This window comes from Anticarsia gemmatalis, chromosome 9 (assembly GCF_050436995.1).
Source record: "Anticarsia gemmatalis isolate Benzon Research Colony breed Stoneville strain chromosome 9, ilAntGemm2 primary, whole genome shotgun sequence".
Taxonomy (NCBI): Eukaryota; Metazoa; Arthropoda; class Insecta; order Lepidoptera; family Erebidae; genus Anticarsia; species Anticarsia gemmatalis.
Window position 1 is genome coordinate 70,535 of NC_134753.1, and position 22,773 is coordinate 93,307.

A 22,773-nucleotide genomic window follows, 5' to 3' on the forward strand; every position below is an offset into this window, starting at 1 on the left:
GGTGCCAGTGCAAGGCAGGAGATAGCACACATACGGGTGACCGATGGGGGTCTGTCGCGTCGCGCTACTCCATAAACGACTTTATTTCCATCCGATAAATCATTACAGTTTAATTACTCCCTGTTCATACGCAGCGCGCCGCCCGTCGACGCCCGCGTCCCGGCCTCTACTTGGGTAACGCAGTACAACGTACACTGCATTAAAGTTATGCTTTTAAGTATAAATCACCTTGCTCTACGGCATACCTTTCCACGTATTAGCAAAGAATGTATTGAAAAAAAATGAAAACAGATGATGTTTTAACACGATTACTGCGATGATCGCTTATTGTACAAATATGGTGGCGTTAATGACCGATCGTTTCGCGAGAGAGATCAGGCGGGGTGCGGCGGAGACGCGCGGAGACAAACGTCAAATAAAAAAATATAAAATATTAATCTGCGTATAAACCTCCATTTTAAATACTATACGAAAATCAACCGACGCTTGATAGAATTACAAATTCAAATCAAGTTATGTACTTAATACTTTATATAAAACATAACGTGAAGACACCACAACAAGTGAACCCACAACTTTTACGCGCGTGTGTGCGTGTGTGACCTTTCACCTTACACACCGTACAATTTGTATTTAAATGAGGACAAATTATGAGCGGCTGTAATTTAGCATAATTCGGTGTGTGGTCGAATGTGTGGTGCAACTGTTTCACGCGACCACATCAAACATCCGCCCGTGTGACGGCGTGACGGTAATACATTATTATAATATCACTAATTTAAAGTGAACTTACAATACCAGATTGTAGTCAGCTGAGGCTCTTTTGAATTCTATAAATAATGTTCTACTCAAAAATGTTGTTATAGTTAATGTAACAGTAACAACATACGGTATCAGTGAGGTAGGTTGTATATTTGTGATTTGTGAACACTCCATAAATAAGTATGAAGGTATCTTTATTGTTATTATTACAAAGTATAATTAGTGGGAGATGTTAATGAATGAGAACACGGCCAGACACGGTCAGACACGGTGTAACTTTAACTTAATTACGAACACTTTGAGATAACACCACGCGGATCTAAGCAGAAGAGGCAGGCGTGTCGCAAGTGTAGGTGTGGACAATATAATGAGTGACCGGTAGCCGGTACGGTTCCCGGGCGAGGTTCCCACGGAGCGCGGTGCCACGGCGGCGCTCCACATTAAATCAAATGACCAACAAATTGGTGGTGTTCTGGGAAGCCACCGCTCACGTGACCACACACACATTCCTACACACACACACGTATCGGATATGGTAAGACGTAAAAAGAACGATGGTGAAGTTAGAGGAGTGATATGAAGTACAACAACAGCCCGTAACGCGTGCAGTTGATGGTCACGGACGGTCAGGTGCGCACTACTCTGCACAGTGTACCCTGTGGAGCAGCGTGATGTTGATGTACATAGTTGGTGGACCGCTGGTAGGTGTAGAGACGTACGGAGGAGCGTCATCGCGGAGCGCAACAAAAACGTAAATCTGTGACGATTTATGCAGGTACAGTCGGCGGCTGTAGAAAAACGCTTGTGAGTTTTTGCGCGTGCGTCGAGGCGCGGGTCGAAAGTGAAATCGTGTGTCAAACGGCGGCGCATCACAAAATAGCCGGTTGATTGGGTTTTTACGGACGGACGGCCAGACCGCTAGGAATCCGGCGGGGACGAGCCGGCGAATTTAAAATTCAGATAAGCGGAATAAACACTCGCTCCCGGAATGTGCCGCGCTCCACCACCGCACCACCGCACCACCGCACCACCACGCGCGCCCGGACCACTGCACATACATTACGAGTATATCTCATATTATTGAGCGGACTTCTTAAATCGTTCACACCATTTTGTTACTGTTAGAGATCTGACTATAGCACTGGATAATTTGTAAGTCCTATCCTTATGAGACTTGTTCCAATTGAGATTCGTAAATCATATTCTTAGTATGAGAGTGTCGTCATCTCATCATCTGATACAAATACGATCGTTGTTCTTATAAGATATATTTTATTGTAACATGAACAGTAACTTGTGAATAATGCGCGACGTTTTCTGATAAGTGTCTTAAGTAGGTAGGTTACAAAAGAGAGTAATTAGAATTACAGCTTATTAGAAATGATTGAATGAATATAAAATGTTAATATAAACAAGTACAGAGGGCGCTACGTGTGCTCCCCTCACATAAAGTTGATAGTGCATCGGTTTCGACTTCGACTTCGAACTGCGTAAATTACAATACGTTAGAGAAAATAATGTTCAATTACACTTCATAAGCACATTGTTAACAGTTACTACTAAATAAGTGATCGAATACATAAATATGAAGCTTGAGTGTGATATTGACGCGTGTGCGTGTTACAGATACGATACAGTGAACGAGCGCGGAGTGGTTATATTTGCAATACATCACATTCATTAAAATAATCTTCTGCATTAGAACGTTACGTCTAGAAATTAATTAATTGAAGCATCCGCGACAATACAGCGACTGTGAACGAGACGAGTGGCGGCGCGCGGCGACGCTCTACTTGCGAGGCTGCCAATGTTATGTGCGTAGAGCAGTTGATGATGTCGTCGGTATGAGGTGTGAGTGGCGTGAGCCAGCGACACAACGCTTCACTAATATTATAAACAGAGGACACAGGGTGGTGTGACGTGGAGCTCGCCGCGGCTGTACTGTCGCCGCCCGCCGCCACAGTGGAGCACGCCACATTCGGAGCGGAACCGCCGCGCCGCGCCGCGCAGTACGAGAGCTCATTACCGCGCACCGGATAATTGAAAATAGCGAGCTCATTATAATATTTAGACAATTATTCACGAGCATATTAATTCCCACCGCGAGACGTGGCCGCTAATTACTCGCGGGTCAATTATACTTCATTTAGTGGGGTGTTGGGAGCCGAGAGTGTCCTCACTCTGCACTGCACCATCTTACTTGATATTAACACGGATCCATGGTAACACTAGCACTATGGATCAGTGTGACGTCGTGTGAAGGGATGTGAGTGCGGCGGCGCGGCGGCGCGGTACTACGAGTGGCGGCGCATTAGCATACGACGTGAATGGTTTAGCGCATTTACATACTGTAGCATCGAGGGTTTAGCGTCACATTATGTAGATGAGGTCGCGGCGAGGCTTCCCTCGCTCCTCACGCGTCCTCACTGAGCCGCACGTCTCATATGACTCATTGCCACGCACGGACACTCACTGCTGATCATCTACATGTCAGGAGATGTGGCGTTATGATGATGGATAAGTCTTTTAAACAGTAAGGCTAAGGCTCATAAAGTTTAAAACAAGTAAACGAGGCTGGAAGTACTTACTTGTAGCTTTGAATTTGAATGAGTGTATGTCAGTACATATTATTATGTCAAATTAAGTCAGTTATACAGCAGTACGTCATGATCGTCATAGTGTAAAGTTCGGTGGTCGGTAGTAATTAGCATATCGGCGCGGCTCAGTCGTAAACAACACGCGGTAATGAGCGGCGCTGTGACTGACAGCGAGTCTAATTAGCCTGCTTATCGCAATACATATTATAACGCGTGTATCGCTCTATCTACACACACTACACACAGTACACCCAGTACACACTCTGCATCTAGTCTCAATAATGAGGCGCGAGCACGTACTGTGTCGTACACCAGCATTACTCATGACTTTTAATATTCACTTAAATTAAACTTTAATTAGCTTACAGTGAATGTGATTAACAAACAGGCAGTATGCTTACTAGTTGAGCGGCGATTGTGGCGAGACACGTCGGCTGGTGACAAGGTTCGACACTTGATTGTTGACCACTGTTGTTGTTGTTATGACACGGTGAAGTGGTCAAGTGTCGTAGACTCGTAGAGTGCGAGGCAGCGGGAGACAGTTTTATTTGCGGGTATTTATAAAGCGGTACAATAAATGTGTCAGTGTAAAGCTGCCACGATCAAAACGATTAAAACATGAATCGTGTGGAGCGACCACTAGTAGGCACTAGTGAGTACTAGTGAGCACGTGTCGCGAGTGTCGCGGGACACGTAACACTCGACAATATTTACGAGTGCGAGACTGCGGCACAGTTCACCACAACACCACACCGCCGCCTAGTACTGGCACACTTAGACGAGTTCACCCACTACTGAATAAATATTGTGAATTGTTATTAATATCTCTCATTTAATTTTGTAGTGACTCTCTATTGCATTTTTAGATCAGTCAGGAGAATTGCGTTTCATACGTTTTGTAACTATTTCTGAAATGATATATGTATAATGCATAGCCTAAAAGCGATGAGTGAATGATGTGCACACATTTGTGGAAGTTACAGAGTCGACAGAGTCGCTGCCACGCTGCAGGCGGCGAGTGGTTACGAGCTGCTGCGGAGGACTCCACATATCAAAGCGCTGAGCTTGGCGCACGCAAATTAACTAGGAACTTGCTCCCTGCTAGTTATGTCGCTACACATACTACTATGCCTGAGATAGTTTGTCGATTGGTATGACTTAGCTCGTGTGAGGACCGACAGAGGCACGCTTTACACTAACATTACGAATATAATAACGCAATTCTTTTTATAATGTGTAATGGCGGGTGAACATATTTCCATGCGCGCTGCGCCGGGCTGTGCCGGATAAGTGTAGTGTTTGGCTTGAAATGTTAATCGAGAACAAAAATGTAGAGCGGTGGTGTGATCGCATCACGTTCAGCCTCTCGTTACGTCGGAGCTGAGAGGTGTGCGAGAAAAGGGGCGGATGGGGGGGGGGGGGGGGTTTGTTACTGTGTCGATCTGACGACGACGTAGTGTACACGCAACACGCGCGACCTTGACCCGCCGGGGCGCGGGGGCACGCGGGGGGCGGGGGGCGGCGCGGGGAGGCGGGCGGCAGGTGCACGCTGCGCACGCGCCGCACAAATATCAGCACATGTCACTCACCCCCGAGATATCGAACACGTACCGTTACTCCCGTAATCCTCCGTCTTTATGTAATGCTTGCTACCTGCGCCACTGCGCCACTGTACCACTGTACCACTGCCCTCGCGTCGACTAACTCAGATCATTGTGAGATCATCGCGATATGACGTCACACTGAACACTGCCCATTATTTTATTATAGAGTATGAACAGTTGTTCTAATCAAGTTGTTGGAGTAGTTGACACATGATAGAGCGAGCGTGGGTACTGTGGGTGTATCTCACGGTGCAGCGCGAGCGGTGGCGCATGGCGATGGCGTGGCGGCATGAGTGCGGGTGATGCGGCGGTCATTTGAATGTTCGAGTTATTCCGATGGACGCATTACGGCGCGATTGATTCCCGCACGAAACTGATTGGTTCGCAACCGACACTTACCGACCATCGCACTCATAATCACATTGTGATACCGTTGCGTTACCGCGCCGCCGCCGCACCGCAGCCGCGCCGCGCCTGCGCCGCGTCCGTGCCGCGCTCCACACGATACGATGATCAAATTTTGATCATTGCCGTGAGCAACAGTACCCATTATAAAGTTTTTTTGTAGTATCGGTGCTCGTTCATTTATCACAGAGTAACGGTCGATATAATCTGTGGACTGATCCGGATCGAACTCACGCACACCGCTTTTCAATTTAGTTAGATTGCAGCGGAACTGCAAACGAAAGGCGCTCGCTGCAGCGGCCGCGGGTTGTCGTAAAAACGATCTCGTCCACAAACTTAATTATGTTTTGTGAAATGATCCATTGACAACGGTCTATGGTTCTTTTAAATTGTGATAGCACGAAATCGGAACAAAACGTTGGAGCTCGGCGAATCTATTTGTTTTTATATGATGTTATTGAATGATCGGCGCGAGCTAGGCGGGAGTGCGGGACAGTTAATGAGCAGCGCGAGCGTAGCGGGACCCTAACGTCCTGCAGGTGCCTGTAACGGGACCTCGCAAAGGTCACGCGTCCCCGCCGACCCCGCGCCCCCCGCGCCCCGCACGCGATCCTATGTGGATCACCTACTCAATGGCGGACTGTGACGAGCGCGTCCACTGTCCACGACCTACACTAGCAGTACGCAGAGCACTTAGCGCGACGATGTAAGACGTGCACTGGCGCCGAGCGCTCGGAGGGACGAAAGGCGCGCACTTGAGACGCATGCATTTTTAAAGGAGTCGCGTGAAAGTTTATTGCGCTTTCAAACGGCCCCTTAGTTTTTGTCGCAGATTGCATAATGAGGGATTATCAAACGACGCGTCGCTGTGTGTCGGCTGTGACGACTGTGAGAGGACGCGGTAACGGGTGGCGCACACTAACATCTCTGCGATTTTTACTTTTCGATTGTTTTGCAGTTCTTAACGCTTCCTTCGTTCGAGCAATAAATTAGAAAGTCGCGGCGTCTTTTTGTCACAAACCGAATGATTTTTTACAATGATCGCTTTCTCTGGCACGACGTGGACGGTAATTATTATAAAATTTTCCTAATTTGTGAGAAATTTTAGTAAATAGTGTAAATAACAAAAAAATTAGCAAGTATATTCGCAAGAGCAGATTACCGCAAGGTGTTTGGAGCGGGCTAAGTGACGGCGTGCGAGACATGCAGTAGTGAGGAGCTGTGGTAGTGCTGGTGGTGGTGCTGGTGGAGTGCTGGGAGCGAGGAGTGCGGGACTCACCGGGCTCCATGGCGTGCGTGGTGGCGGCGCGCGATGAATGGGGCGCGCGCGCTCCACGCTCTCGCCACCCCCACCCCCACCCTTGGCCTAGACCCGTCTAGGCTCACATACATTATTCACCCCGCGATTAGCGCAAAAACTCAAATGTCAGGTGATTTCCCCCCTCCCCCCGGCACCGAGAGGGTCAGCGGGTAACGGTGCCTGCGACGGAGGGTGGCGCGACCTTTAGCTACAGTTAGCGCGCGAGTGTGCGTGCGCAGCCCCCGGCGCATGCGCAGTGTAACGGGCCGCCGCCGCCACTGTTCACAACCTGTCGCAGCACGCGTGATGCACAACGTTCTTCAAATTAAATAGGTATTTGACGTGAGTATATTTCAGTAAAAAGTAAGAGCCCGCTTGGTGTCGTCGTCACTTTATGTTTACGACCCGTCACTGTCAAACTGTAAGCCTTTGCTATTTTCATTCTAAAGTGATGTGAAGTGCGCTTCTCGTGTCAAATTATCTTCGTAATTATACACGAATGAAGACACACGACGGCAGATGATACCACTGATAAGTGTTTACGACGCGCACACACACACACACACACACACACATATACACTAACACACGAGACTGAGTTACATTCGGAGCTAATAATATTCTAATGAGATAATTAGTTGGCGTATGTATGAGTTATTAACATAGTGTACATATTATTATAATGAGAGGTGCTCGGTGCTCGGTGCGCGGTGTGTCGGTGTGTCGGTACAATGTCGTGTTCAGTGTCAGCGCTGCACCGGGACACTCACTCTACACCGACAGAGTACGGGGGCTGACACCACGTGATACATACATCCTCATACACACATTCGCAAACATGGTCGTCCGGCGTTTAAATAAATTTTCTGTACACAAGACAGTTACTCAAATTGAATATAAAAACGATGTAATAGTAATATGTTCAAAGAGAATTAATCGTTGAACTAACGAGCACCTTTTAATAGTTACCTGATGGCAAATTCCGACATAAATGTGTCTCATGCAAATGTGTCGGCGACCGACGTCGGTCCCCCGGTGCTGTGTCGCTCGTGTGCGTGGGTCACGTGCCCGGGGCCCATGATCTCTCTGCTATCGTTTCGATACTTTCCAGGAACTTCAGAATGCGGGAATATTGTAAATATTGTAATGTTGAATGTTACGAGCGCACGCAGATCGAGCATCGTAGATTACACCGCATCTTAAAGCCCGTGCGTATAAAAAATGTTGCGTGCAACTTACATACAAAACGCCAAATTAAATCGAATGACAGTTAGAATAAAGCTGAGAATCCCGTGGACGAACATGAGGTTGAACAAAGGATTTGCATACGTAGAAATAGTTCGCGCGCATTTTTTGCCAGGAAGCTTTTTGTCCCGCGCCAGAATGCACAATATCAATCACTGCGCGGGGCGCTCGCACAATACACCAGCCAGCGCTCGACTACCTGTCGGTCAGAGAATAGGCCGAACCGTCGAGCGCTAGATAATAACACATGAATGCGTTACGAGCGATATTATCAGCGCGTTTGGTCGCACCACGTCGGACAACTGTCGCTACATCAACAACCAGGTGAAGTATGCAGCAGCGCGGGACCAAGTGATAGAGCTTCTAGCTACACTATCATTCAGACAACGATTGACACATCAAGTGACGAGCTAATGTAGGGACGTGTGTGTGTGTGTGTGTGTGTGTGTGTGTGTGTGTGTGTGCACGTTGCCGCACCGTAGCGCCGTTACGTGTATTTATAGCTGAAGCAGTTTGTTTAACATTTAAGGAAAGAAGACTTTTAATATCGCATTATCGTTGTAATACCGCTAGTTTATGTTAAAGCACGTTCATTATATGAACTCGTGGAATTGATACTAGTGTAGCGACCAATATCTAGTAACAGCAAAGAGTTTCATTATAATGTACAAGTACACTGAAAAAATAGAGCAAATCATGTATTTCCTATTAAATTAACAATGTGTCGGGAAATTCTCGGTATCGAGTAAACAAGAGTGTTGTAGTTTTTGTGTGGCGGGTGTTGGTCGCCGCCGCCGCGCCGTGAGCCCGCGACGTAGCCGGTGGGCGTCACACGCGGCTCCTTCAAATTACACGTCAATCAACAGACGTAAAGTTGCTAATTTAATAATGAATCGCAAAAAGCAGCCGCCACGTGTACCTATCTAAGTGATTTATTGTATGCTGGTGTTGTCGTCGCGCCGGCACAGCGCGCCACACTCACTCACTCACTAGTGTTGTCGCATGCACACATAATCGACACAATAAATTGAGCTTGTAGTTACATATTAAGGAGGCTATCTAACAGAAAACAGTTCAAATAAAGCAAATAAAAATAAGTTGAGATGAGTGCTACCAACCAGTAACTCTTATAACAAAGTATGAAGCAGTGTTGGAGCATGAGCTAGTTAGCGGTCGTTATTGTGACTCAGTGCCAACTGTGAAGCGGTCCTGTTACCAAATGCTCAACAACGAGCACGTTCGCAATCAACCGGCTTCTAATTAAAACAAAAAAATAAACGACATCGAAGCACAATTGGTGAACCGTCCGTAACAAAGAGTTGAGCGCAAGTTAGTGCGCGCTCTCATCACTGAGTGGACTGAGTGGCGGCACGTACTCGCCAGGTTCTCTACAGGAGAGACACCGCTCAGCGGATAATGCATGCGCTCATCACAGCTCCACCCACACCTCCTCGCACATTGAACATCGATCATGTGATAAATGTGCGAGCAGCTGACACACTATCTGCATGTTGTGCACAGTGGGCAGCGCGCAGTGTGTGCAGTATGTGCAGTGTGTGCAGTGTGTGCAGTGTGTGCAGTGCTCACACGCAATTAACACTAATGTCACTCACTTTCTGAACTGACCGCGCCGCCGCCGACACATTTGTACTATCTCTATCGTTTGATACTGGCATGATGCATGACAAAGTATGTATATAGTGTGACTCCTTAACAATTCCGTTCCCGAATAAATTACTTATCGATATAATTTTACGATCTTTTAATGCCAGTAGCATAGTGCTATTAACCGCTTTGTAAGATTTAGGTTTTAAAGTCTATTTAATTATATATTCCACATATATACAATATAAATTCCACAAATAAATTATCCTGATTAGTCGGCTCACGATAGGGTAATATGAAAATGTTAACAAGTCCCAAAGCAACATGAATCAAACTCGTGAATTTGTTATTAAAGGTAGATAAGCGTTTCAAGTCGAAGGCATGTCATTTGTGCGGTTGTTTAATAGCATTCTTATAATATGAAGCACAATGAGCGGAGGAGCTGGTTGATATCAGCCGATCAGTGGCACAGAGCGAGCGTGCCGGGGGACAACAATACAGGCACCAGGTACTGCCGGGCGGCGGGCACTATCCACCGTCCGTGATGCTGTAACTATTAAAAGCTCGATGACGATGCACTAATACTTATACAAATTATAATGATTCGTTGAGCAGCCGATGAGTATCGCACTCAAATCAAACTAATAACGATTTGTATATCGTCGTATAAATCGATAACTATTCGAGAACGCTTAGTCCTGTAAATAATTGCAAATGGCACAGGTAAAGCGGGGTGAGCGCGGACACAGCGGCACGTCCCGGCTGCGGAGTGGCGCTATTGTAACGTCACACGCGCACTGATGCACGTTTTGCCATAAATCTCGCACAAACCATATTCACGACTCACCGGCGACAAAAACTAATCGAAATAGAAGAAATATGCGAGAGCGATTGTAGTCGGCGCGAGGAAAAAATACGGGCAGATGCGCGCGCGCAGGTAGACGGACGCATGCAAATACATACACGGAGAGATGCGCCGCGGACAGTTAGTCGCCCAAAACTACATGTAAATGACGATGAGTCGCTGCGGCGAGGTGGCCGGCGCGCGGTGCTCGGTGCTCGCTGCTGGCGGCGCGCGGCGGCCTCGCGGGAGCCAGTACACGGCGCGCCCATAACTAGAGAACGACAGTTTTTAGGGAGTGCGGGTGACAGCGTGCTGCTAATGAGATGCGTAATGAGAGTGCACGGCGGCGACCCGCCGCGCGCTACACGCCACCACATTTAAATCCGGCTTACTTCTAACTCTATGTTCTTGGAAACAGACGCAGTATGTATAAACGTTCAGATAACAGTGCACACATGTTCCAGCGAGTCTGTCTAGTTGTGCATACCGTCGCGTACTCGCTAGTAGATGAAGTGAGACCGTCAAACTACTGAAACAATTTACTTGCTATGAGATATGAAGGCGTTACTTACACGATTCACGATGGTTAAATATGTAACTAACAATAATTGATAACCTTTAATGTTTTCAATGATGTATTTGCCTTAATCCTATGCTATGTTATAAATGATATCATCTCGATTGCTCGGCTGCTATGAATGTAAGTTTGTGGCGGTGGTACGCAACAGTGACACAGTGTCTGTGCTCATGCGGTAATGTTGCGATTATTCTGTGCGCGCGCGAATGTCGCGTAACGTCGCCTAAATGTCATGTTGAACCGCTGAGCTGCGATGTGTTGCATATTACTAACTTGTCACCATATCGATGGCTCCTTGCTAGTACTTGCATGGAATATACTAATACCGATACATGTAATAGAGAACAAAATAAAATAGTTTTACAAAGATTTTAATTAGAAATGCATGTTATATTTCATTATACTTTGGATGATTGAGGTTAGTTAGCAAACACTTGAGATGATATCATTTGGGAAACTTTTCGCTGTTGAACTGAATGAACCGAGTATATTCTGTGAATATGTAAACAATTTAAACAAGTCACGGCGAACAATGCAAATTGTCGACACGTCGTTATTATTAGCTAAGTGTTAACTAATAACTATAGGCACAGAGTCACAGCACCACGTGTAATACAATATGTTGATGAGACGACGTTCGGTTTCACGTCCACGTACGCGTAAGTAGCAGTTGTACTGATCCGAGAAGAAGAAAAAAGTTTTATTTAAGACCCTCGCGGCGAATATGTTTCATTTATCTTGTAATTATAAGTTAAGCGTTTTTTGTTAAATATTTTGATGAGCACTTATGAAATAGTATCATAAATGCAATTTTACTACATGAATGTCCAGTTAATGCGAGTTAGTAAAATATTAGCGCCATAACATCAACAACGTGTTAACTCTTAGTGTGAGAGACGAGAGACACGGTGGCTCGAGGGTCGTGTGGAGTGTGCTCGACACCTGTGAGTAGCATTAGTGAACAAGTGAGTAGACGTGAGCAGTGATTGGTCGATGTTATCTGTTACACAAAGACACGAGTGTCGGTGTGATAAGCAACGTTACGAAACACCCGCGCGGCGGCGGTCAGGAGTGCGCCGCGCCGCTTTAATATGCTAATCACCATTAATAATAATTAATATAAGCAATTAAGCAGCGCGTTCACCTCGCGGTCCCGAGCCCGGCGCCGACGCACCGCGCACACACCGCACACACACAACACACAACACTCGCCGGTGCTCCCGGGCGCGCCCGCGACACACTACACCACACTGATCGTGACGATATTGTCTAGTTGCAGTAGTTTGTTATTGTCACATCAGAATGCTGAGAGAACTTTACAGATGTACAAGTTATTTAATGATATTGTTCACAAGGCAAGCAGATATTGTGATATTGTAATGTGTAAAAGGCCGAGCGCACATTTAGTAGATAAGCGCGTTTGTAGCGCGTGTGTAGAGCGCCTAACGTCTGTATGTACGCGGACCAGTGTGTACGCGGCGCGATAGTGTAGATAAGCATCTTGTCTGTATGCAAACTAACTCATTATATTATTACTTAATACATGATCTAAGGGGAGAACTAATTATAATGAACTTCATAATCTCTGTCCAAATATAATTGCTCCGTGGATCATATTCATAATTAAAATAATGATGTATACGTGTACTAGGTACGTATAATATGCAAAACTTAATTAATTTTGATATGTAGATATGTTAAACTTCTTTGAAATAATTAAAATTGTAATTTTGTTAGAAAATGAGATACACTTGAACTTCGCTCGCTCGGATCTTGAATATTTTATGAACGACGTGAATTGTTTTAGTCAGTTGCCTGTGTTTCACGTCAATTATTATGAAAGATGTAGCGAAGGACGTTGTTTGTAGTTACGATACATACGAGTACATAGTCGCGATGATGAGTATGTGACCGCGTATGTATGTGTCCTAACGCTTTGCACACACACACACACACACACACACACACACACATTGATTAATTCGCTATCGTCAATCACTAAGTATGAATGAAACCTCCGGCTTCGTCCAAATAGCTCCATGTTACACGTAAACCTATCTTGGATTAAGAAAAAGAAACTCCGAAAGATAAATCGAAGGAAGAAGTAATAAAATGTAAACGGTAACAAACATAAACACGACCGCTGAGCAGCGACCGGCGCGGGCGGCGGCGGTGAGTCTCGCGTCTTGTACAACCAGCTTTATTTATATGAGAGTAGAGTCACTCTGCGTTATGATTGTTTTAATGAAACCTAAGTAATTAGTGCACACGTACAACACTGAGCTAACGAGACTGACTACAGTGAACCATCATCGTTTGTGTCATAGTAATGAGTGTGATGTGAGTGCGACAGCCCTGGGTGTAGCACGGCGCGGCCGCTACAACCTCTCGCCTAATTAATTTCATTAAATAAACAGTTGCGACAAACAAGTGCACGCGCCGCATCACTGCCCGCGCACATCATCACATCATCACGCTGCATACTAACAACCTCATGAGCAGGGCCGTACGTCACGATGCAGCAATAACTGAAGCACGTCTGCTACTACGTCGTCCGAGTGTCGCAGCAGCCTCTAGTGCCAGCTTATTGTTACAGATGGTGAAGGAAAACGCTTTTCGGTATCGGATGATCGCGGGAATTGACCAATTTATTCGTTGAATTTGAGACAGTGTCAGTGCAGCGTTATCATTTGTATAGAATGTCGGCTGCATCACGGCGCAGGCTAAGCTGTGTCGCAAGCGCACGCGTGCGTGACGCGCGACACAGCTCCGCGCCGCTCCGCGCCGCACCGCACTATGTGGCACTGCGCCGCCGGCGACGTCGCTTCGCTTGTAATAAGCCGTGTAATACGCGCACAGTGCGCCGACACAAAGCGATTGTCGCGCCACAATCGTCCAATAACTATGAAAGCGGCTCTCATAGTATATCTCGGCTGGACGACACTTTTTCTCCGAATCACAACAAATCGAACGTTTACACAAAAAGTTATTTTGGCGAGCGCCTCGATGTCACACAAATTCTATGTATTTGTTGACCTGTGAACGTATTTTTCCGTTGCGTCGCTTCGTATAATTACTTTCTTTTATTATAAATCGAACCGTGAAATTAATTATAATTACTTTTGTAAAAACTGCTATTATTCGTGCAACGATCGCAACCTCTACTTCAGATCGTGAAATGAGTTAAATATTTCACTCAGGTTGGGAAATTCGCTGCTGAATTAATCTCTAAGAAAATGTTAATCGTATAGATGTAGTTCAGAATGAACTATGAGTGCTGTACACCTGATGGCGTCGAGGTGAGGTCAACGTTGACACGGTGGTGCACGGTGTGAACGAGATACAGGATGTGAGCACACGCGCCGTGTGTCGCGGTGTGTGGCTGTGTCGCTGCGTGTCGTCGGCTGTATGTAAATGTAGTCGCTTTCGAGTGATTACATTTACATAGGAAATTACACGGAGCTATGTGCGGCGGGCGAGCGACGCCGACGAGCGGGCACTAGCGCGCTGCCGGAGGAATCCCACCGCGAATAACACACTTTGCATTTGTAAGAGACAAGAATTTGATTGACACATCGCTGCACAAAACTAACGAGGAATTCTGCGCTTACATTACATTACATTACATTAGGCAATCAATAGCAGTCAGCGGCGAACATGCCCAAAGCGTGTTCATTTGAATGCGACGTGAGGCAATACAGGTGAGATTATACTCATTGTTCCTAACTCTAACAAGTAATTAATTACCTGAGAATTTGAACGACAACACATTTATACAGAACTGAGAACTTAGCAAGTCGCGGTTTATTTTATGTCAACGAGCATAGTAGTTTAGTCAGGAGATATAACGTAGAGACAACTAGAAGCCGCTGCGATGTCCGAGCGAGGTGTGTTGTGACCGTCTATTGAATGTTAACAACAAATGTCCGTGATGTCAGTTCTATAGATAATATTTTAGGACATAAGGTATTGGCTGCAGGTCAAGTCAGTATGAGTGCTTGACTGCCTCGGAATCAGCGAGTGAGGTAATGCCCTGTCTCCTGCTCTGTGTAGAGATCGATCGTACAGTACTTATCGACCAGAGAACGAGTTAATCACCGTTATTGGCGGAGAATTAACAACAATAGTTACTGAACCAATCATGTTTGTGTTTACATTGTACCAAAGCGGAATCAACCACGACTCTATCATCAAGTGGCGCTCGTGTGTGTGTGTGTGTGCGTGTGTTGTGTATCACACACGTGGCTCACATGTAGAGTTCACGTAATTCGGTAGCGGCGGCAGTTTGAAGCACAAACGCGGTGTAATTTGTAGATAATTCGGTAATATGTAGAGGTAGAGCCGGTAGAGACGATAGAGGCGCGCCAGCGCGGCGCGGGCTGCGGCCGGCGCTACTGACGCGTGGAAGCTGCTGACTCACGGCCAGTCGCGCGACACCCGCGACACCCGCCTCGGCCGGCTCTACTCTCTGCGCGGCTGCAGTCAGACTCTCCGTCTTGTTCATTTGTTTCGCGATGCGTTAATAGTTTAATACATGTTGTTGAGCACGAGCATTACACTTGATTCATTACGTTGTTAAGGCGTATCGTATCATTTTTAACTCCACACTACGAGTAAATAAATTAATCTGCGTGTTTAATTGTTCGAAACGATTTTATACAGCTATATTTACATATATAATATAAGTGTATTTATCAAGTAGTCTAATGTATGGGTCTGGAAGTAAGTGCACGTAATCACAATGATTGAGTTACATGTGTATATGTATGTATGTGGCAAGAAATGTGTTTAATCGTTTGTTTAAACGTATCATTACGGTTGAACACTAGCAGGTTATTACAGGTGAGTGAGTGTGGCGCGACCTGTACGCGACGCTTGCGCCGTGTTGTACGGAAGGTGCAGTACGATAAGTCAGAGTATAAAAACTGTGCGTTGTTACTCAGACTGTGACAGATGGAAAATCTCGATGTTCTTCACTTTTTTGTCGCGTCCGATTTGAATAATACGCCGGGTGAGTCCGGGGCTGGGGGGGCGCGGGGGGAGGCCGGGGGAGGGGGCGGCACAATGCGGCGCGGTGAGTGCCGTGACGCACGCGGCGACAAAAACCGTGCCGCGCCCGCGCACCACCGCCGACCATTCATCCCGTAATTAACGCGAATAAAAAACGCTCCTAGTCGAAAATGAGAAATGTTTCGGTGTCGCCGCGCGCCGTGGAGCCGCACAAAAACTACCGTCAGCTGTGAATCTATCATAATTTAATTATGTCGTCGTTTCGTCTCGCGCTGTGACGCCACTGACGGCACCGAGCGGCACCGAGCGGCACTGAGCGGCACCGAGCCGGCGCGACACTAAGCGACACGAGTGCTGCACACTCAGCACAGTATACGCGACAGTCGGAGGAAGCAGTAAATCACGACGACTGATCAACACTCGAGCGCAACACCGACACACAGACACGTCATTACGACGGATATTTATTCAATGTTCGTATCACACATATTGTAATTAGGCAGCACGACGAGGCAAACGCGCGACCCGCACTCGGAATATAGGGATCGTAGAAGCCATGATAACATTGTGTCTTTTGGTTAATTAACGCGTACTTTCAACAGTAACATTACAATTTCGTACAAACCGTTCATGATATTATGCTATCCATATGAGAAAATATTATATGCTTAACGACAGTAACGTGTGTTGATAGTTCTTATTTAATAACATAAACTCCGAAATTAGTCGTTCTTTCATACAAAAAGGAAATACGCAGCAAGATTGAAGATAAATAGCATAAAGGTACTTACCGTTCAGGTCGAGCACCATCTGTGTGTTGAAGAAGTTGACGTCACCGCGCCCCGACACTGAAACAACACCACTCATTAGTCACCGCACTCCTCACATCGCATACACTGAAGCCTTAACATCTAATACCCATCACATCTGACCTGCTCGCCGCGCAATGTTCGTTGAACTTAAAACCATTTTCTTATACGTCATCAATGTTCACATTAAAATGCATAAACTAGATCTAAATAAAATAAAGTGTAGAGTTCACGCGGTGTGTGAAGCCCCGTTGTTGGTCATAGTGACACTGACGCTCAGTGTGGAGACACTGCGAGGAGAGCCGGGGTGTCGTTACAATTATAATATAGCACGTGTATTGACGTATCGAGGTGACGGTGTGAGTCCGTGTGACGCCCACGCGCCAACGGTCGCGATGTCCAGCGCTGGGACAATGGTGCAGCTGCTGCATTGTGCGCCACGCTTTGTGCACTGACCGGTGACCGGTGCCCGGCGAGCGGCGAGCGATGCCAAATATCGCCATTATTCGCCATCACGGTGATTGAGGACACGTGGGCGGCACCACTAGTAGCGCACCACCACTCCGTATCGTCGACAACAAAAACCCATCAATCGATCAACATTGTCCATACATTGTAGCATACAATCCCCTAGCAATAATAAGTAATTGTGACCTTTTATCGTTCGTACAATTCGCGTGATTTACTTATCGCACTATTTATGTGAGGACAGTGACATTGAAAATGAATGAGAGTTCAATGATTTTTGTTGTTAACCGTACGTAATAGTTAGAGATAATAGGCCGCGTACACACAAATTGTATCTGGTAATATGAATCTAAATTGTGGGGTCAACAGTGTGACTACCGTACACTCGGGACGGTGAGCACTATTACCGAAATAATCGACAGCTGAGCGCTGGACGCGGATCTTAAACAAAACACGTACCATTGCGAAACATTACACAATTAGGTGTAGAAATAAACTAGCCGAGATTATGGGGTTTTTGAGATACGATTGTTATTAGCATCTGCCCACGACTTCGCCTGTTTGGAAACATTTTCCTTTACATTTGCGAGATATTTACCGAATAGTGTAACTACACTATTATGGACGAACCCGTTCATTAGATACCGCAATCGAGCAACTAACATTACATTATTGTTACATACACAAACTTCTAAATGTATTGAAAACGAAACGTTGTCAGGTGCACAGTTAGAAACGTCTAGTTATAAACATGTAGAGTCGGTTAAAATCGATAACGCAGTGGACTCTAGTTCGGACATAAATAAGTGGCACTAGACGTAGAGTCGCGAGGGAGACTCTGAGGCCGTCACCCTCCGACGCGAACTCTTAAAAGCTCTACAATGACATACCTACGGAGTACAGATAGCGCTCTACATTAATACGTAGTGCGGAGGCTTTATTTGAAAAACGATTCCCATTCCACCCCCCGACCTATCACTAACTACATTTATTTAAGTAGACAATAGACATTGTTGTAAAAAGACGATTTCATATTATTTACTCAATTTCATACTATTTTTTAAAAACTACGATTTCTTTCCCGTTTGAGAAAAAAAAATGTTAAAAATAACATAAGCTATAAAAACTTTAGAATTGTTATATTGTCAACTATAATAATTGCACTATCTTCTCATGTTTTAAGCAACAAATACAGCTGAAATACAGTTTCCGGAAGTTAACTAGTGAAATAGAGCTAGTATTAGTACACACAGTGTGTAGTGTGTGTTGTACTCGTGTGCTGGTGGATAATCCTCCGCGCGAGTTACGAGCCCCGCGGGATCGAACCGGCGATCTATCAGTAGCCGACCTCACTTAATGCACCGCGCTACATTCTGATACACATCCCGTTATAAGTGTTTACACTGTTAACTTATAAAAGTCGACTATCACACCTGACATAGTTCCTGTTTTGTACAAACTTATGAAACAGATACACTATTCTGAACATAATCGACATATTATATCTGGTGACCACCACACGTTTGAATATTTACACTGCTATTACAGAATTATAGCGGCAACAGCAGTTAACAATGCTCACTGAAAACATTTACATCAAAGTATTCAAGATGAATGATAACCGAGCGCATTTGAATCAAGGGAGTGTTGAACGTTGCCGCTAGATGTATATATTCTTGTCCATTATCATGAAGGGGTGAATTTGTTAATTGATTTGAAAACTGAATGTAATATGTATGATGTAGATATATCAACAATATGAAGTGACAACGAGTAGTGTTGTGTCTTGGGGACGTAATTACGTGGTAATTGCGCTGCGTGCGACTGTGCCGAGCGGAGCCGGGCGGCGCGGGGAGGCGAGCGCGGTGATAGCGATCACTGCGCACGCGCATCACACACACCAACAACACCACCTACTACACGTTATCATGGAGCATCTAGCTCGAAGCTTACTCAACTTTACGTTTCAGCTACTATATTTGAATGCATGTGAGTAATGTTTGTCTTAAATACTGTCACATAAACTTGTCCGCGCTGACCCCGCTCGTGACTCGTGTTATTTGGAATATAAAGAGTGAATCGAAGTGAATCGAATCGAGCATAGGACGCGACCGACATACTAACTCCCCCGCGCATCTACTTGTACCGAATATTAGCAGAACAAATGTTTTCAACATGTATGAGGTGCGGGGGGCGTGCGCTCGTGCGCGAGCACACACACACACACACACACACACGCGGGGGGGGGGGGGAGGGGGCACGTGATCAAAGGACATCCTCACAACATACTACTAACTGTAAAACTTAATCAAATCAACCGTCGGTTTAAAGTAACGTGACCTCCAGTAAGCACCGGCCGGTAGCAGCACAGAGCGGTGGCCGCTACGTCACACCGGATCGATATCTTGTGCAGAAATTCGTGGGTTTTTGTGCGTCGACACGAAACACGCCGTTTTCCTCTCCCGGAGATTTAAAAGATAGGATCGCATTAACGCGCGATACCGTCCGGCGGCGGCGGTGGCCGGTGGTGGCCGGTGGCGGCCGGACCGCGCCGCCGGTGTGCGGGCGACGGACGGGACGGCTTCTATTTAAAACGGGGGTCGGCATCGCTCACGGGACGCGCAGTAAATCGCGCGCGTGAATTACCGGCCGGAGCCGCGCCGGCCCTCCCCGGGGACCGAACCCCGCTACTCCATAAATCGTCCCCATTTGGCTAACCCGCGAATCAAAGAAAGGTAATTCACAATGTTTAAATCCAATTTGAAAGAAGCGAGGGCGGCGCCGACCCCGGCCTTTCAATATTATTGTAATGTAACGGCCTGTTAATACACCGCACCAGATATTCAAAGAAATAACCTCCTGCAAAGTGTAGGGGCTCTCCTCTCTCCTCTCACCTCGATCCTTCACTTACAATATCATTATAAAACAATTTAGTGTCGCGAACACTTGACACGCGCGCTGCTCGCCGCGATACATTGCATTGCTTCAACACAATATGTTATATGTTAGTGTTGTTTTTTATAAACTTGTAGTACAGTTTGCATCGTATCCGGAACTAACTATTAATTTAGGAAGATAATAAATAATAAAAATGATCTACCGTAGTAAAATGTTATAATTGATATGTTTAATTATCGTTTTATGACAAGATAAAGATTACGTATACAGTATTAACGTTAATGAGACGCAAAACGTATGGTGGCAGACACGAAACACGCAGGTATGCTAAACAATGGGCAATATCATTACGAAATTAGTACATAACAGTCGTAAATATGTAATTGTCGCTGTCAAATATGTGTTCCCAGAGTAATGCGTCATTATAAATGTAAATGTCGCTAATTAGAAGCGACGCGGCGACGGTGTGCGGACAGCGACGTTTAAACAGAATAATGCAATCACATTAGAATGCAAACATTAGTTCATGTATGAGGCGCGTTTCACCCACAGTGCTGCCGCCCGTCGCGGTGATGAGAGACTATAGATAATACATTATATACTATAGATGAACACAATATGGATCCAACCGAAAACCACAGCAGTTTAGAGAATTAAAGTGTTTATGAGAATCATTTTTCAGTTGCGATTTGTAAAACATTGAACGTTAACCAAATGTTCCGTTTTGGTATAAACAAAGCAAATTATTTTACAGAATTGTTTTCGTGGTGCAGCGGTATATAGATGAGGCAGCTAATAGTTAAACATATATTTGTCTGAAAGTATGTATGTGCGTGGATGTAGCGCGGGAACAGTGCGGGCGGACACGCGACGCGCGCCTACTGCGGTCATCAGCGAACGACTTACTTCAGAGAATAACTAAATATCTTCACGCGTCTGTTTCACCGCCGGTGATAGTGATCGATGCCAATATACTGATAATGTGCACATTTGAATGTGCTTCACTGAACAGACAGACATCACCGCGTCTCACTGTCATCTACTAACACACACCACTGCTGTTACTATTATAACAGAGTGTTAATAATGATCTCGTTACGGATATTTATTCATAAATGTATAAATACTAACGTGCTCAGGCATGATTAATACTCGTTGTTGAATTAAATTAGAATTAGTCGGCTTCAATAACTTTCACGTCATATTAAAGAAAGTATATTATCCTAATTACGATAATTTATTGTTTAATGGTATCATTTATTTTAAAAACTCTGGTTTATTTGAAACACGTGCATCCGTTTGAATATAATGACAGGTCCACTACCCGATGTCGACTGAGAGTGACTCTCAAATGAGTTAAAATTCCTGGAGTGGCCGCATGGTGGCGCTGATAAGCAATTTTCCGTGTGAGCACGTCACCTCGCACAACACTGACACACCCTCCAGCCCTCGAGCCGGCACTCGATGCTTGAACCTTTTACTGGCAGTAACATGCACCGCCAGTCTCAACTACATATTATTCTGCTTCACTTATTATTGGACGCAGGGAAATGCGAGCGTGAGATTGAAAATTATTGAGCTCGAAACGTTACAAGTTTAAGTCAACTTTGCACCCTCCTTGACCGATAGTTACCAGTAATAAACATCACGACAAAATGCGAATGTCAGGTAGGATTCAGACATTAATGTATGAATTGGAAGTTATAATACTGCTCACGTACCTAGATGTTGAACAGTAATGTCAATTGGTTCACTCAACGTTTGCGTACGGGGCGTATGGAAATATATGATATTACAGCAACATAACAAAAGCTATTATTATCAGAGTTTAATAAGTAGAGGGCGTCACCTGTTATCTGAAGCAGACATGTAGAGCAGTGAGTGCGAGCAGAGTGAGTGATGTTATGAAAGGGTTGTGTCGCGGGTGTGTGGTGAGAGTGTCGAGAGTGGCGTGAGCGCTAGCATTGACAGTGAGCTCGTTAATCGATCGGGGAACAATCAGCGAGTGCGGCTGATGAATGGAGGCTGTGTGACGTCACGCGTCGATCTGTCAACAACAACACGCATCTGTATCGGTACGCACCGGCGGCTAGTAAGTACTGCGGGGTCAATGACCGCCCGACGTTAATTGCGTAGCGTCCCCCCCTCGCCGCCGCAGCCCTCGACCACCCCGCGGGCCGGCGGCGCGCCTCCCCCGGGGTGACGTCGCACTGCCAACATTTGGCCCACATTGGGCGCCAACATTCGGCCTACATTTGGCGATCGATCGGTTGTGTCGAGGGCCACAAGTTCACACACGTGTTGTGTGACCCACACGTCGCGTCAGCTGTCCACACCACACACACATACGCACACACACATATTAACTATTTGTGTAACCAAACAATATTCAGGGAAAACCTTGCTAACTGCTCTCCTCCATAGCCCAAAAGGAGTGCTGACCTCGAGGATCATGAGGTTAGTTTCCCAGAAACTAACAGGATTCTACGAATCAAAAAAATCTTTCAAATAGCTCGGAACTTGAACAGACTTGGATTGTCAGCAAATGTTAATAAGCTCAACAAATATAACATGGGAACTAACATATTACCATAGATACAACTGAATTGATATATTGCGCTATGCTGTTCTGAAAATTATTACAAAAAA

General features: G+C 45.7%; 1 protein-coding gene across 5 annotated transcripts in view; it reads right to left on the minus strand.

Annotated features, from left to right (window-relative positions):
- The window catches only part of LOC142975305 (protein nubbin-like), a 171,995-nt gene that overhangs the window by 24,279 nt on the left and 124,943 nt on the right, over window positions 1-22,773 (minus strand). For all 5 annotated transcript variants that reach the window (XM_076118071.1, XM_076118072.1, XM_076118070.1 and 2 more), the window contains one exon: window positions 16,741-16,797. In XM_076118071.1, coding sequence (XP_075974186.1) covers window positions 16,741-16,797 — 57 coding nt within the window. The remainder of the gene's footprint in view (window positions 1-16,740; window positions 16,798-22,773) is intronic.